Source organism: Furipterus horrens, unplaced genomic scaffold (genome assembly GCF_987537825.1).
Source record: "Furipterus horrens unplaced genomic scaffold, mFurHor1.1.pri manual_scaffold_5, whole genome shotgun sequence".
NCBI classification, from domain to species: Eukaryota; Metazoa; Chordata; class Mammalia; order Chiroptera; family Furipteridae; genus Furipterus; species Furipterus horrens.
Genome location: NW_028327175.1, coordinates 132,512,873 through 132,529,769, shown reverse-complemented (window position 1 = coordinate 132,529,769; position 16,897 = coordinate 132,512,873). Strand labels below are relative to the sequence as shown.

The 16,897-nt window shown below is 47.5% G+C and overlaps 1 protein-coding gene across 2 annotated transcripts; it reads left to right on the top strand.

The window, feature by feature from the left end:
* The first annotated feature begins 2,194 nt into the window (after positions 1-2,194).
* Positions 2,195-15,126, top strand: CXCL12 (C-X-C motif chemokine ligand 12). 2 transcript variants are annotated; one of them, XM_090277834.1, is made up of 4 exons: positions 2,195-2,381; positions 6,517-6,634; positions 8,961-9,047; positions 11,640-13,279. In XM_090277834.1, exons 1-4 carry the CDS (start codon positions 2,321-2,323, stop codon positions 11,731-11,733), a joined length of 360 nt encoding a protein of 119 aa, XP_090133960.1. In that variant the 5' UTR covers positions 2,195-2,320; the 3' UTR covers positions 11,734-13,279. The 2 variants fall into 2 exon arrangements, with proteins under 2 accessions (XP_090133960.1, XP_090133961.1); XM_090277835.1 differs by lacking the exon at positions 11,640-13,279 and adding an exon at positions 14,302-15,126 and having other exon boundaries at positions 2,199-2,381.
* The last annotated feature ends 1,771 nt before the right edge of the window (positions 15,127-16,897 follow it).

Here is a 16,897-nt window from a genome sequence, read left to right as displayed (position 1 = left end):
CTCCCCTTCCCTCAGGTCTATGTTCCCATAGCACTTAAAGACCTTTGACCTTCTGTAAATTCTGTGCTTAATTACTTAGGTTTAGGGCCATTTTCCTCTCCTAAGCCCCCTCCCAATGCAAACTCCAGGAGGACAAGAATTTGGGAGAGGGGGGCTTTATGTTTCCTTTACTAAAACATTTCATTATTCACATATGTGTCTGGCACATAGTAGATGCTTAATAAGTATTTTAGGAAATGAATAGTGGAGGTGGTGGGTTCTGATGTAGGTCCTGGGGTTTCAGGGCACCGCCACCCAGGAGGCCCTAGTTGCCCTCTGCCCCAGGCCACGCAGGCCTCTCCCCGTGGCTCCTTCAGGCTGAGGGGGACCACCTAATTTTGTGGCAACAAGGAAGCAAAGAAGAGGTTTTGACGTTTGCTTTGGGCAGACTGGCAGGCGAGGCTCCCCACAGCTCGCGCCAGTTTCCCAACTCCGTGGTGTGCCCCCAACCCCCCACCACCGTATTTATCTGGCTGCGCAGGGATGTGAGGAGAGCCTGAGCCTTGATCCTCTAAGATCCCCACAACAGGAGGCAGGGGAAAAGGCTGAGTCGGGGGTTGGGAGGGAGGAAGAGGGGTGGGAGACTTCGTCACCAGAGGGCGCCTGAGCCCAACCGAGGCTCACTGTCGCGTAGGCAGCCAGCCTGGGCTCAATAGCTCGGAAATGACCCGTTCTGGCTCTCCCTCAAGGAGATGGAGGTCGGGTCCCTGAAGACTCTCTTCTCCGTTGGATTGTTAGGTCTTCACGGCAGGAACCAAGTAAATGGGGTTTTCAGCTCTACGCCCAGTGCCCAGAAGTGCCCCTAATTGGGCGGGAAAATAGTTTTGGAAGAAAAGACATTCATCCCTATGGACGGAATCCCGGAGCTCTTGCAGCTTCCTGCTGGCCTCCCCCTCCGATGGTGCATAGCTGCAGCCTCTGAGCCCATGCCCCAGGTGCTGTGCGCACTCCCTCCGTATTTGGGGTTCCTGGACTCCTCAGGGACAGAGACCGATTCCCCTGGATGGACGCAGTGACAGAATCCACACGACTGTCTGGCTATGCAAGAAAGGGCAGAGAGAGGAGGCTGGAGCAGCCTGTGGTCACTATGGATGCTAAAAAGGGCACCCGTCTCACCTCTGAGCCTCCCGGGACACTTGCTGCACCCCTTTCTGCTCCACTGAAACAGTTTCAGGGTGTCCAGAGTGGGGTACAGTGGCCTGCCAGGAGAGTCATCTCTGTGCTCTTCTCCGAACTAGAAACGCCATCACCAGGGGCACTGTCAAGGGAGGGTGGGGAGGAAAGAAGATAAGCTCTCTTCTTAGCACTTTGGATCCCGCAGAGCATTCACTGGAAAGAGGGAGAAAACACTGAAGTTTTCGCAATTATTCCTGGCTTTCACGTATTGAGTACTGAGCACGTCTGAGTGCAAAGGGGTGTCTCTGTCAATTCCACCAGTTTCACCCCAAGGAACTGTGATTAGCCCATTTATCAATTGAGAGGACAGAAGTACAACGGGCTGCTGAACTTTACTAAAAGCGTCCTTCCTTTCGGTGGCACAGCATCTTATTTAGAACCCGAGCTTTACAGTTGAGGAAACTTAGGCTTGGCTAGTAAGCAATTGTGTTGGCTTGGAACTGGAGTTGCTCTGACTGCACAGAACAGCCTCATACTTTCTTTATGCTGAGCTTTGGGGCTACCGTGCAGTGGGCCTGGACCAGCGGTCACCTCCTTGTCCTACACTTGGAAGAAAAAGACACTCTTAGCTACTATATTTGATGCAGCTGGCCCAGACGGTCCGCACACCTAGGCCCGACTTTGTCTTTCCTTGGTTTTCGTTCCGATGTTGCCTGTAGGACTCCGTGTCTCCATCTAAACAATTGGAACAATAATCAGCCCTTCTGGCCAGCCTCTCTGAGCGGCTTGGTTCCATACTGCAAGTCAGACTTATAGAGCAGCTCCCAGTGGACCCCTCAAAGGCCAAAGTCCTGGGTGTACCTCAGCCCATGGAGCACCCCTGGGGAGGAGGAAAGGTGGCAGGAAGAGGTCAGTGGGAGAGGCTTTGTGGGACCGGACGCTTGTCAGAGGCCCTGGCCGTGGAGCGGATTTGGTTCCAAGACCGCCCATTGCCGCGGGTCCCACCCCTCCCCGCCCCTCTCCGCCCCTCTCGGCTCAGCAATTTTGCTTCTAAAGCGTTGGGAGCCCTTCCCTGCCCGCCGCACATTCCCTCTCCACCACCGCGTCAGGTCAGCGTCTGGCTTCGGTCCTCCCGCCGCCGCCGCCGCCGCCGCCCGTCTGTGCCATGGACGCCAAGATCGTCGCTGTTTTGGCGCTTGTGCTGGCCGCGCTCTGCCTCAGCGACGGTGAGTGTGCTTGGAGGCGGAGGCCAAGGCAGGCGCCAGGCTCCGGGCTCAGGTTTCCTAACTCCGGACTCCGAGTGGGGCCATGGCTCCTCCGCTCCTGTCCACACTACCTGGAGCGAATCCAATTAGCACCGGTTTGCCCATTTCGCGGGGTGCGCTTCCTCGGGGTACGGAGTCCAAAGTCCCGCGAGCAGAGCCAAGGCACTGAGGCTTTGCACTTTTCAGCCCAGCTCGGGTTCCGGGACTGCGGAGCAGCCACCAGTCCTCCAGCTGGCTGCAGAGCAAGGTCCCGCAGGATAACTGGGTGGGTGCACCGAGGGCTCGTTGTGAGTGGGCGCTGGAGAAGGGTGTGGGGAACCGAGTTAGGAGCTTTGGGTTTCCGACCCTTGCCCGTCCATCCCGCAGCTAGTGCCTTCACGCACCAGGCTCAGTTTCCAGGGTGTATGGGCCCACGGTGCTAGAGATGCGATCCGCGGCTGGTTTAGAAAAGAGCTCTTTGCAAGCCAGATTCGAATCGCCTGTGGTGGCTGTGCGATCTTATGCAGCAGTGCGGTGGCGCCTCCACGAGAGGCCGGATCTCACTCTGCTGCCACCCAAGCAGGCCTCCGCTGGCGGGTGGTACCGAACAGCTGTCGGGTTTGCGCCACCGAGGAGAGCATCTACACAGCCCAGAGGTCCGAAGCGACGCTACGAATCTGGGCACACGTTCGGCCAAGGCCTGCCTGTCTCTTCCCGAGGTCCCCCTAGAGAGGCCCTGGGGCCATCAGAGTCGCGCATGCCCTAGTCCCCAAAACACACCTGCAGATATGTGCCTTTGTCACAGCCAAGGGAGCTCGCCACCTCCTGTGAGCACTGCAGCTGAATTCAATCACCAGGACCTTGGCCCATTGTGCAAGGTGGTGTCCAGTTTCACTGGGAGAGTGACAGCTTTTTTCTCTTTTGAAGCTTGAGAGAATCTCCCTGTCCTGTCACAGGACACCACTGCTGCTGCAAACCAAAACAAACAGTCGCAAATAAAAAACCATGTTAGGCCATGCAGCCTGTTCTGTTCTTGGTTGCTAAGCTTGCAACAAACTCTGCAAGGCGTTGAAGAACACTCTGAATGCTCTTGGTATAGCAGAGGCCTGTACAGGGCCCTAGCTCATGGGACACTAGGCTAGGTTGAGGGAGATCCCCTGCTGCATTCTGGCAGGAGATGGTGGGGAAGCCAGGTTAGGTAAGGTGAGCAGGTGTGCAACTGGACCAGGCAGGGGGGGTCTGGGTTAACAGTGTTTTGTCTGACCCCTGGGAAGTGTTCTTTAAAAGTGTAGCAAGTTGCTTGTCAGAGCTACAGAGGGACTAGATCAAAGACAATTTAAAGTTTCTCTCCTGGCTGAAGATGTACACTAGGCTGTCTCCATGTCTCCACATTGACTACTGAGGTCCTTGAGGCACTCTAGTTTGGGAATTAACACTTAAGTGGTCTGGTGAGAGTGGAGGTGTCATCACACACCTCTCTGAATAAATGGTCCTGCCCATAGTTGAAGAAAGGACTGGAATGCAGGGACCTGGGTCACTGAGTCCTGGACATATTTACCCTGTAGGAAGCATAACTACAGACTCCTGCTGACCCTGGGAGGATTGATTGCTTACCTCTCTTGGCAGCCAAGTGTCCAGTTGAGGGTCCTGGACTCCAGGTTGATCTGATTCTCCTTGCATGCTTAGGCCAGATGTATTTTTTTAATTCCTGGGGCCAGTGTACCCATACTGAGTTCCATGAGGAGATACCCTTGTTTAGGCTCAGGCTTAGGACCCTGCCCTCCCTCTACTGGCTGACCTCAGACCAGAAACTTCCAGGGGTTAAACCTGAGATGGGCCTCATTCCCAGGCCTGGCTGAAGAGTCTGGCTGGGGCCTGTCTCTTCATTAGAGTGGAAGGTTCTCTAGTAACTGCTCTGAAATAAAGCCAAGGTAACCAGGTGCTTATCAAGTGTCTTTCCTGTACATGGAGTCACATCTATAACAATTGGAAAAGTTAGTAATATTGATAAAAAGCTGTAGAAAAGGACACTAGGTGGACAGAATTCTGAGTTCTCTTGGCAAAGGGCACTTGGGCTCTGTTACTTTAAAAAAACTATTTATGCCCTGGCTGGGTAGCTCAGTTGGTTAGAGCATCATCCCCATATGCCAAGGTTTTGGGTTTGATTCCCAGTCAGGGCACATATAAGAAGCAACCCATGAGTGCATAAATAAGTGGAACAACAAATCAATGTTTCTCTCTCTCCCCCTTTCTCTTTCTGAAATCAATAAATAACAACAACCAAAAAATATATTGAAATTCCCCACTTGATAGGCAAGTAACTGGGTCTAGGAAGCAGAAATAAGAATTGCCTTTAAAGGAATGGGTAATCCCAGAGGAAGAAGGAGGGAAGAGGAGAAAAAGAGAAAGCCTGTGTTTTGAGTCCAGACTAGCCTGATTGTCACTGTGTAGAGCCAGAATGCCTTTTTGAACACTAGAGAGCAGCAGCCCCCATCCACCACAGTGTGCATACAATTGCCTTCCAGCTAGCTCCCTGTTGCTGTAGGGCTGGGACATGACCTCGCTCACCACTGGCCCCAGTTCCTGCTCAGCTAACTAGCACCCATGAGAATTCTAGGGTAACCTGGGGGCAGGACACTCAGAGGGCAGATTTGGCTCCTCCTTTTTCCAGGCTGCTTATCCCCCAGCCCTGGGTTGCTTTCCCAGGTGATCTGATAGGGGATGTTTCTGCAGTTGCTGACAGCCAGGCCCCAACAGAGACTTTCTGGAGTTAGATCAGGGGTAATGTGAAGGTTGCTCCAGTGCTCCTGCACCGTGAGTCAACTTGGACTCCTGAACCAGACTTTTTTTCTCCTATTTTCAGGGTGTTGAGTTTGATCCTGGGGGGGTGGGGGGCAGAGGACAGTCTGCTGTGCCCTGGACTTGACGGTTCAGGAAGCTGCTGTACCTAGGCCATGCCATTTCTCAACTGAATGCAGTCTTTAGCAAACAAAAAATTAAGAAGTCCCTAATTGACAAGGTTTTGTGCAGCTTCCCCAGCTCTCTTGTCCAAAAGTGCAGATCTTCAGAACCCCCAGGAGGTTTCTGGGAGCTTTGTAAACAAGAGCATTAAAAAAAAAAATTAAAAAAAGTCTCTGGACTAAATATTCTCAGACATACATTTAATTCCTGATGAAAGGATCCATGAAGTCAAATAATTTGGGTTATTAAGTAGGGCTTGGATAAAATCTGCAGGAAAAACCCTCACAAATCCTACCCTCCCAGGGCTTGCAATTCTAGACTTAAAGAATAAGAGTGGGTTCTGCAAGAGCCCTTTGCTAATTTACACTAATGAGTGTCAATTATGGCATTTTGCAAATTGGTGAATTTTCAAACAAAGATGTAATACAACCCAGGAGGTTGTAGGGTCCCTGCACTGGCAATGAAAACCATATTTGACTCCAGCCCTGATATTCTCCATGCCTTCTGGGAAGTGCTGGGGAGAAAGTGGGCCCTTGCCTTATCCTCTGGGGACTCCCAGCTAGGAAGCCAGCCCAGATTCTTTTGTGGTTGCCTGGGCTTAAGGTAAATATGAGGCAAGAAGACTGCAGGTGGGGGAGGGCAGTATTCCCAGGAGGTCTATGGTGGCTTCTGGGATGAGGCCAGTGCCTGAGGAGGGAGGAGGGAGAGAGAAAAGAGAGCTTAGAGACTCCTTATTACCCCTTCCCCTTTCTAAGTAGGGAAGACTTTCTCAATTGGCCCTGAGGACTTAATTTTGTAAAGAATAACTGAGAACCTCAGTTCTTTTAACTGAAATAGTTTTCTTCTGTAATTAACATCCTTTATCTTAAGAAATTTGAGCAGGAACTTCTTATTTTAATTTTCCTCCCTCCCTCCTAGGATCAGATTCTCCACAGGTCCTTTTGGCCTCTGGCCCTGTAGAAATTGAGCCTGAGCCCACCAGATCTCACTGTACTGTACGAAGAGAATGTTTTTGCCAGGATGCTCCAGTGACTCATCCCATCACTCTCCATCCTACTGTCATTTTACCATGTTTTCCCCTCAGCCGCAGACCCAGATATGTGTGTGTCTCTGAGGTCTGGCAGGATAATAACAAGTCATCTTGTTCCTCTTACAGGGAAACCAGTCAGCCTGAGCTACAGATGTCCTTGCCGATTCTTCGAGAGCCATGTTGCTAGAGCCAATATCAAGCATCTTAAAATCCTCAACACTCCAAACTGTGCCCTTCAGATTGTGTAAGTCTGAGCATCATCCTCTAGGAATGTTGCATGTAAGGGGCATGGTAACACCTCACTGGCAAAGCTAGAGAAATGACACATGCCAAGTGTCCATCCTTGAACTTGGCGTAATTATAGGTAGCTGTTATTACCACAAGGACTTTGAGTATACCACCGGGCAGGAGTTTCCAAAGTCACTCTTACCCTCTAGTGCCTTGCTGTGCTTTTAGTGGTCCTTGTCTCTTCTTTCCAAGCTTCCTCCCTTCAGCACAGGAAATGGCAGCACATTTGGATGCATTTCTAGACTAGAGAAACATTGGCTTCACCAAAGTTCGTGCTCAAGTTCAGTAATTTATCCAGCCCTTTGCTGGTAATGGTTCTGTCTGTCCTGCCAGCTTCAGCGCTTTGGTGTTATAAATTAATCCTTTTTCACATAGCACAAACTCCAAATTCAACTGAAGTCATCTTTAACCATTTTCAGCTCATTTAACTGCATTTCCTCAGATATAACACATGAGGTTTTGGTTTCACCAGTGCTAACATTTGATTTCATTCATGTGGGAAATGAGACAAACCAAAATAACACATACATGAGACAGAGATCTGTGGCCTGCAGTGCCAGCATCTGGATGAGGTGTGCAAGAAAGCCACCCTTGACTATCCGTTGGTTGGCCATTCAGTGTTCCTATGTACCTGTGCTGGCACACAGTAAGCATGCTAGTGTGTCTAGACTGCAGGGAGATGATGCTAGGGGTATCCTGGGGAGAGCTCACCTCCTGAGAAGTCCCAGTGCTAAAACAGATGGGGGTAAAGCAGTTAGAATAAAAGCTGCAATTTCTTAAAGACTTTTCTACATAACACCAACTGCTTTTAGGTTTGATTTTTATTTGTCTTTTTTCCTACTCTTTGATGCCTTGATATGTTTGCCAGTTATAAATGTTTTAGGGCCCTAAAAGATTAATGTTTTTAATTATTTTGCTTAGAATAAAATACTGTTTGTCCTTTAAGAGGTATTTTATCAGGTATTGAATTTAGCTTGTATGCTCTTGCTTCATAGTACAGATTATGCTGGTTTACTTGCCTAGGAATGCACCTTGAAGTTGAAGAAGCCAAATATAATTCTCAGGTCTGGGCAAACACAAAATTAATAAACAGTAGTACCCAGATTTGAACTTCCATTTACTTTGCTTCAAGCTACATCCCTCTGCACACCTCAAGAAGACTGTGAAAACTCCTGTGGGTGTCCTGGAGCCATTTTGCTGGCCTTAGCTATCCTTATAGACCCGTGAGTGACTGGCCAGGAGTATCCTAAGCTTCATGTGGTACAATATCATAGGTTACCTGGTAACCACAGCTTTAAGGAAAAGGGTGTAGAGAAGAGTCCAGGTCCCTCTTCTAGGAATTTTCAGGTAGAGTGGCTGTAAGTGGAGGTGAGAAGTGAGAGGGAGTTGAGGTTTTAATTTTTTTTTTTTTTTTAAGTGAGACCATGGAAGATTCACTGAACTTGTAAAACTCTCTGGAAACCATTTTCTGGCAAACTGTCTACACTATGACTTCCCCAATCATTGCATTCTCCTCCTGCCTTAACTGCTCCTCCCCCAGTACACTCTCAACCACCACCTGCATTGCCTCTTCCTCACTATATGCTCATCCTCCCCTGCACTGCCCCTCCCACACTGCACTCTCATTGCCCCACCGGCACTGCCTCTCACTCACTACACTCTCAACCCCCACCTGCACTGCCTTTTCCTCATTTCACTCTCAACCTTCACCTGCACTGCCCCTTTGCTCAATACACTCTCAACTCCCACTTTCACTGCCCCTCCCTCATTGCATTCTCATCCCTCTCCTGCACTGGCCTTCTCTCACTGCACTGTCACCTCTCCTTATCCCCCAGATTATTGCAGGCCCCTTCCTCTAGGCTTACTTTTCTCTCTGTCTTCCATGTACCATCAAGATGATTCAGAAAAATAAAAATCTTCTTCTGTTACCCTCTAGTTATAATCCTTACAAGTTCCCATAATCTTGCAGATAAAGTCTTTTTTGCCCCGTACATCTGGCCACAGGCTTCTTGAGCATTCCATCTCTTGCTGTTCCTTCACAGACTCCATGTTCTCTTACCTTCTGGTATATTTGCACTTATTTCTTCCTCCTTTACTACCCTTGCCCAATTCCTTGTTATCCTTCAAATGCCAACTCAAAGGATTCCTATAGGAATTCCCTACCAAGGAGAGACCTGGCTCCAGTAAGGATCATAACATGGGTGTTGGATGATCAAATGCGTAGGTTGCAGCAGTCCTTCCTCCTGTGCAGCTGTACACTGTTGTCTCTTCTGTTTTTGCAGGGCAAGGCTGAAGAACAACAACAGACAAGTGTGTATTGACCCAAGATTGAAGTGGATTCAAGAATACCTGGAGAAAGCTTTAAACAAGTAAGCACAACATCCAGAAAGGACTTTCCACTAGAGCCACTGGAGGAAAGCTAAAACTGTGTGAAAGTCCTGAAAGGGCAAAGATGTGGGGATCAGAAGGCCTGAATGGCAAGGGCCAGATGTGCTTATGGGACAGCACATTGACCTGGGAATGGGCTGGAGGTTTGCCCAGCATGTAGACATCTTCATTTATATCATATGGTACAATATCACAGCATATATTCATTCACACCCCAAAGCCTTGCACACTGGCTATTTTATAACTGGGGCTTTTCTAAGACATTGTATTATCCCTATAGTATTTCCCACCAGTCACTTCTCTTGTGATCATCACAATCATCACCATTCTTATTATTCTTTTTTAAATCAATGATTACTTTAATATCTTTAATATTTGGTTTGTTTTGGATTTTTTCTCTTCTCTCCTGGAGAGTCTGGGCACAGTTAGGTGATGGGCAAACATGGAACTCAAAAAAGTGTCCTTCCTTTAGAAGCTGAGGTGTGAAGAAAGACTGTTGGGTGGCTCCTGCAGGACACACCCCTCCTGGAATAAATGTCCAGGGTAGCTCTCAGATATTGACCATGCTATACAACTGCCACTACCTATACCTCCTCTTTCAAACCCAGTGAATAGACCTATGGATTCCATGTAGAAGCCACCATCACTGGGGACTGTGCTCAGAGACCCTCTCCCAGTCATTCCTGGCCTCTCCCTGTCTGCAAGAGCATGCTTTCATCTCATTTATGCTTCTCATTTCTGTATATGCTCAGGGGAGGAGAGTGGTCACTAAAGCTCCAGCCCTGCAGCCTCCTCCTCCTTTTGCCCTCCCTCCTGCTCAGGCCCTCTATGAGAATCTGCTCTGGTCTCCTCCAGAATGGGGCTGACCTTCTCCTGGGGCATGGGAGACCATGTCCCCACCTTGCCATGAAAAACATATCTTTGCAAAATCAAATGCAATTTCAATCTGAGAGCTTTCTCTGAGAAACATGGTTTCTGGGATTGCCTCTGAAACAGGTTTGTGCCATGGAGGCTCTACAAATTCTAAGTTTTCTGAAATCTGAAGTGAAAAATTAAGTGAATAAATGAGACTCTTGCCACTAACTCCTCCTGAAACCACAACAGCTACAATCAGAAATGTTGGCAAGGTGTAATTTCCACACATAAATATAATCCACAGATGGGCCTGGTGGTATTTGTAACTTTTTGCAAGGCATTTTTAAATATATTTTCATGCACAATTTTTTAAACCTTCCTTTATAAACAAATGTATTTCAGAATATATTTATAGTCAAACAATTCCTACATTTAAAGTAGAGCCATATGAATGTCAGTAGATACATTTCTCTATTATCTTAAACTACTGGCAATTTGTAAAGAAATACATAGAAATGTGATTGCAACTTTTTAATCTTGGCCAGTGTATTTTTTCACTTGTACTAAAAATGTACCAAATGTGACATTATATGCACTAGCAATAAAATGCAAATTGTTTCGTGGTATAAATGTCCTACTGTATGTGGGAATTTATTTACTTGAACTAAAATCCATTAGCTGTTAGATGTGGAGCTCTTACACATTTCCTAAGTTTGTGAAGATAAGCTAGCCTACTGGTCAGGTACCTCCTGCCTAGTTCACCAGTTCACGTGAGTAATAGCACATGGGCCTTGCTCAGGAGCAAATCTACACTTCAAGTTTTTGCATTTTTTTTAACCCAATGAAAGCAGCAGTGCTAGTTTTCTGAAGAGTAATATTTGACTCACTAATTTCTCTTCCCCTTCCTTCTCCTTGGTTCTCCTAACATCCCCATGTAATATCTAGAGACTCGATCCTTATAATATATAGCTCTTACATTTTCCCATGTAAAAATCTCATAATTCCATCCCATGGTTAATATCAAGCTTTCTCAGGAACAGGTAGCCTTATTTCATAAATCATTAAATACCATTCAGCTTAAATCATTTTAATGTGACAGTCATGAGCCAGTTGCTCTAATAAAATTCTGCTAACCAGTTCTCTCCCTCATTTTTCTGAACAATCTCAGTCATTCCCAGGGTGTCTCCATAGGCATTAAGAAAGGAGAACATGAAATGAAACTGCCTTCTTTCTCCTCTCCTGGATGGCCTTCTGAACCTTGGGCTCTGGCCTCGATTTACAATGCACAGATTTTTTAGATAAATTAGAATTCAGCTCTGCATAGAGAAAGAAGGAACCTTGGGAGAGTAGGTGGGGTGAAATAGATGGTCAAGTCCAACCTGGCTCTGGTTTGCCTTCATACCGTTTTGGATGACAATTCCTTTTCTTACTGGAAGCCTCAGGCAATAGTGGGAGTCAGGGTCAAGTTGGCAAATTGGCGATTGCTAGAATGAGTTCACAGGTGTTGTAGAAGCCTGTCTAAAAATTTTTTGAATCAAGGCGAATGTCTAATTTATTTTAATGAGGTACTGATGGACAATGCTTTGCCCAGGGGCCTCCAAGCCTGAGTCTAAAGACAGAGTGAAACCAATACATGGGCCAGTGTTAAATATTGTTCAGACTGAAGCAGACTCTTGTTTATCTCAACATTATTAATGGTTCTACTAATTTTGTCGAAGGGGGCGCAGAGAAGAAAAAGTGGGGAAAAAAGAAAAGATAGGAAAAAAGAAGCGACAGAAGAAGAGAAAGGCTGCTCAGAAAAGGAAAAACTAGTTATCTACCACCTCGAGATGGACTGCAGTGCACTCTGTTCTTGTCTCTCCTAGCACTTTGTAAATATGCTCTAACCTTCCTGCAGAGCAGAACCCTTGCCTCCTGGGTAGCCTCTCAGAGTCTAAGGGGGAGCAGTGCTTTGCCGCCCCTGTGGCCACACTGGTTCCTATATTTATGTGCTTATTAAGGTCCTTCCTGGTCTGCTAAATTATGAAGTAGTTATATAGAGACTGGGGTTGGGGTCTGGAATGCAGACTTTGTGCTCAGAACTCTATGTAGAACAGCTCAAGACTCTAGAATGACCCAGGATTCTATCTAGAGTGACCTGGGTCTTCATCATCTCGCCAAATTTCTGAGCTTCCCATCCTGCCCTTCACTCAGTCTCTTAGAAAGCCCATGATTACTCTGGAGCCCACCCATATCTGCACACTCGGAATCTGCCTTCCTGTCTGAGACCAGCATGTGACTGCCTAGCCCCCACACAAAGTCCTCCAAGAGCCCAGCAGAGGGCACGTGCCTTATGCCTTCTCATTTGCTGTCACTGGTGCTGCCCATCCAGGCCTTCTTGGGGCAGAGCTGGCTATGGCCGTTACATTTGCAGGTGATAACTGACTCGTTTTTCCAAGTCCTCTTGCCAGCCCTCCACATCTCTGCCCTTAGGATGGGGCTTCTCCAATCCCCCTGTTCCCTTAGCCTGGGGCTGTGTAACTTTACCTCCAAGCACAGGTGGGCTTCTGCAGACCATGCAGGGAGAGCAGGTGTGAGCTGTTTCCAGAGAGAAGATGTGGAAGCACTTCTCAGGGAGCCTCTTTGCAGGGTAATTCACCTTGTAGAATCTTTACACGGGTCCCCAACGATGTAGAGGAACTCTGTGAAGGGCCTGCATCTCTGGAGAGTTCTAGCCTATCCCTCTCCCTCCTTCTGGAAAAGTCTCCATGACCCTGTGTGATTATTTGCAGGACAGAGCTGCCTCAGGTTTCACTCATGGGAAATATCTGCTTAAAGTGACAAGGTTTAAATTCCAGAAGTTTTCTCACTGCCCTCCCTACAGAATTATGTCTGAGATTCCTGGCCAAGTCTCATTTGGACGGGAAGGAGGGCATCATGGGGGAAAACAAGTCCTGATGTCCGTAGTGCCTTGAAAAATGGATGCCTTGCAGATCTACTTTTCTCCCTAGCCCCCAGAACATACAAACACACACCCTCCACCCCAGAGAGGCCCCTGGTCATAATTTTAATACATGGATCCCAAAAGATCAAGGGAATGGAGGACATGCAAGATGGAGTTTAGGAGGAGGGAACTCAAGGTCCCTGGGTGTCAGACTCACCTGTGTCACACAGTGCTGTGTCTCCCTCCTGCTCTAATGTGCTCCTTTGTGAATACAGCAGAGAGCATACAGCCCTCCTTTCTCCACTGGAGAAGTGTCCTGTTAGGGCCCTGCAGCCGAGATTTTGTTTCCACAGCCATCCCTTTTAGCAGGCTAACTTTCCCAGCCTGGGCCCCTGTTCCAGCACTGGGGACAGCAGGTCTGCTCTGGGTGAATGGGGACTTCAATGGCTCTGCCCTCCTGCCTCTGAAGGCGTCTGAATATTAGCTAGATGGCCCAGGGCTGCAGTTCTTCCTGATGAAGCGTCAGCATGTCCAGTCTGTGAGAGCCTGGCTGGGCTATTCCTAACTTAAAGATGTACCAGCGAAAAAGTCAGACCTATGTCCCTGTACTGTCCTTCACTCTGTACACTGTGGGAGCAGCCATCTCTGTACATAGAGAGGTGGCAGGTCCCTCCTGTGCACCACAGAGAGCTGACTGTCCTCCAGCAGGAGTGGGTCAAGCTGTTGCTGACTGAGGCGACAAACTGTTTCCTGCAGCGCTCAGGAGGACAGTGCCTCCCACCTGTCCTGGGGAACTGGGGGCTGATGGGACTAAGAGAGCTGGCGTTGGGCTTCACTGTGTCTGATGAGCAGGCATAACCCCAGCCCCACTGAAGTGTCCTGGGTCACTGGGGAAGAGCCAAAGAGCCAGACCTTAATGCTGTTGTGGGTTAACACTGGGCAGTGTTCACATATCTGCACCAGGTGTGTGAGGCCACCTCTGCACTAGCCCCAGGACCACCCTGGCTGGTCCACTGAGAAACCCTGAGGTGACTGGGGGTGGAAGGTGGAAGCAGTGGGTGGTGCCAAGGCCCTGGTTGAGCCAGCAGTCTTCTCCAATCTCTGCGTGAAGCCGGGCCTAACATCTGCACTGGGGGAAGACAGGGTGCTCTGTCCGGTCATGTGACCACTGTGCCAGGCTGGCTCTGTGCCCTCCTTCATTTACCATGACTCATGCTCACTACACCAATCTGTCCTCTCTACTTCCCACCTTCCATCCACCTCTCTGCTTCGGCCATGCTGTCTCTCTCACTCACCTCCCCTACCCAGGGCCTCAGAAGGGAGATGCATCATCCTGGTAGTTTGGAATTCAGAAGTCAGGAGTGGTGCCCTGCTGGAGTAGGCTTGGTGTTTCAGTGTGAGGCCTGGCCACCATGGGAACCTGCCTTAATGGTGTCTCCCTCTCTTCTTGTTAACAGGAGGTTCAAGATGTGAGAAGCGCAGGTTGGGTCAGACGCCTGAGGAAGCCTTACTGTAGAAGGCTGGGTCTGAAGCCAATGTTAGGAAGGACCCCCAGTGGTTTCCTTGCGCAGCCCAGACAGGGCAGAAGGCATTTCCCATGGCTTTGTTTTGCACAATTTGCCTTACTTTCACTATTTGATTATGTAGCAAATATATTCTGTTTTTTGTTTTCATTTAGTTTGATTATCCAATGTCACTGGTGACAGATAAGAAGTTAGACTAAACTTATTTTACTTGCTTTATTATAATATCTTTATCGTGAAGCCCCTGGTCTGACTAGGTGTTCCTGAATTTTATATTCCTCTGAGCTGCAGATTCTGGGACCCAAGACTGGGGGACTCTTGCCCACATTATCAGATCCTGGGATGGGGAGTCACCAGGAGGTGTCGGGACCAGTCAGCATGGGTAAACCCTAGTGAAGGCGGCCCTGTGCCTCAAGGGACTGGGAGATTAGGGTCTAGAGGGCCAGGCAGGGGGCTCATCCTTCATCCAAGTGAGCATCCCAAGGCTTCCCTGAGCTGAAGCAGGTAGGAGTGTGAGGCCAGGGTAAGACGTCATCCCAAGGTCTCCTCTTCATCTCATCATGTTCTTCTCGTCATCCTCTCTCTCATCCATCATCATGTGCATCTGAGACTGTCATCATGACCCCGGAAATGGACTCTCTCAAGACAAAAGCTTTAATTTAAGCTGGTACCAAGAAGAAATCAAAATGTATTCTGTTACCAGGTCCAGGAAACACTGTGTACCTCTGTGTCTAGTTTGGGATATTGTCTGTTGTCCAATCCTGTTTTGTTTTTTTTGTTCAAAACCACTTGTCCTCAGTGCTGCATTGTCAGTTCTTCATATACAGAGGCTGAGAGTGAGGAGATGCCCCTTGGGTCTTTGATCTGGGCCTTGATTAGGGCTGTGATAATTTTGTTTTCCCCACACATCACAAAGCTGTGGTGGATCCACAGAGCCCACGGGAATTCAGTTTGCAGCAGCACTGACCTCTGAGGACCCCTGACCTTCAAAGTTTCCATAGATGTTGTTATCTTAGAACTGTAGAGAGTTTTCTCTATGGTGTCAAGACCAGCGTTGTTGCGGGACTAACAGGAATAACAAGAAAAGAATTCTCAACTTTTTTTTACCTTTGGTTTTGAAAACCCAATCCGTAAAATAATTAACCCTGTGTATTTCTTTTTCCTAATTAAAATCTAACCTCATCTTTTTCACCATTTGGCAATCCCACCATCTCTTACCTTGGGCAGTGGCTCCTGGACCATCTCTGCTGCTGCTATTACCTTGTGCTTCTTGGTTAAGAACCCTTTACTGAGGGCAATGTGTAGAGTTACATTAAACAATTTAAATTTTTCACTTTTTAAAAAGGAAGGCACTGCAGGTTTTTTGCTTGTTTTGTTTTTTATTTGGCCTCTCTAATACCTTTCCCCTTTGATTAAAGATCCAGTGGAAAAAAAGGACGAAACAAAAAATGTGTATCCATTAATGAAACATTGCAAATAACATACAGAAAGTATATTGTAGTAAAATGATCTTGAATTGTAGGTATTTTTAGATTTAATAATCTTTGGGTTATCAGTAACACATGTTAGGCATTTCCATAAGTATTTCTTAAAATTGAATCTTCATGGTTTAGAAAGCCTTCTGTCAACCAGATATTCACATCTTCCAACCAGTTATGCTATATTGAAAAAAATAAGGTATGGGGAACCTTTATTAGTTATAAAGGATGTGGAAATGGTTTCAAAACACTCCTTAAAATTAACCTGTTGCTACACAGCTCCTGCATTATACATGAAATTATTGAATTTTTGATGGGAGTCTCATTTTCCAGGTAATCCAAGATATTTAAAAATTTCATGGAAAAAGTGGAAGCATCTTCCCCTGCAATCCGTGAACCAGAACCATTAAATCTGTTACTCCAAGGAAATGAACATGCCCCTAAATCTTGACTACAGTTAAATAAAGAATTATTTCTGTTTCTTCCCTATAGGGGGGAAAATAGGTAAGAGTAGAAACTGCAGGGAAAATTTTTTGTGTAAAGATTTCTCTTTGTGCCGTCTGCTGCTAAAAGGAGACTTCCCAACTAAAGCAGATATTCATTTAAATAGTTCATTAGCAAAAGAAAAGACTTTCCCTGTTGCTTTCAAAATATAAGTCTAGTGCAATAGGTGATTAGGGGTTACTGAGCTGTTCCTTCTGGTCCAGTGCTGCCTCTACCTGTGACCTTTCTTTGGGCTCAGTGTAACCTGCAAGGGAGTCCTTCACTGCCAGCCTTTGCATCACACAGCGGGGATGGACTGGGGGACTGGCACTCACAGGTGTACTGTGTGTTGGAATTTGAATCTGTGACATGTGTTGTTTGTAATGTTTTTGTCCTGCTCTGGCCAGGTGCTGAGACCTCAGAGAGGAGGCTCAGGAGGGGCTCTCTGCTTGTTTGAGTAGAGGGATCGCATAGCAAAAGGCTGAAGTGCCCCTGTGTGAGTCCAGAGGGGGATTTGATTTCACCTTCCTTTTCTGCATACTGCCTGGTATGATCACCATGAGCTCCCT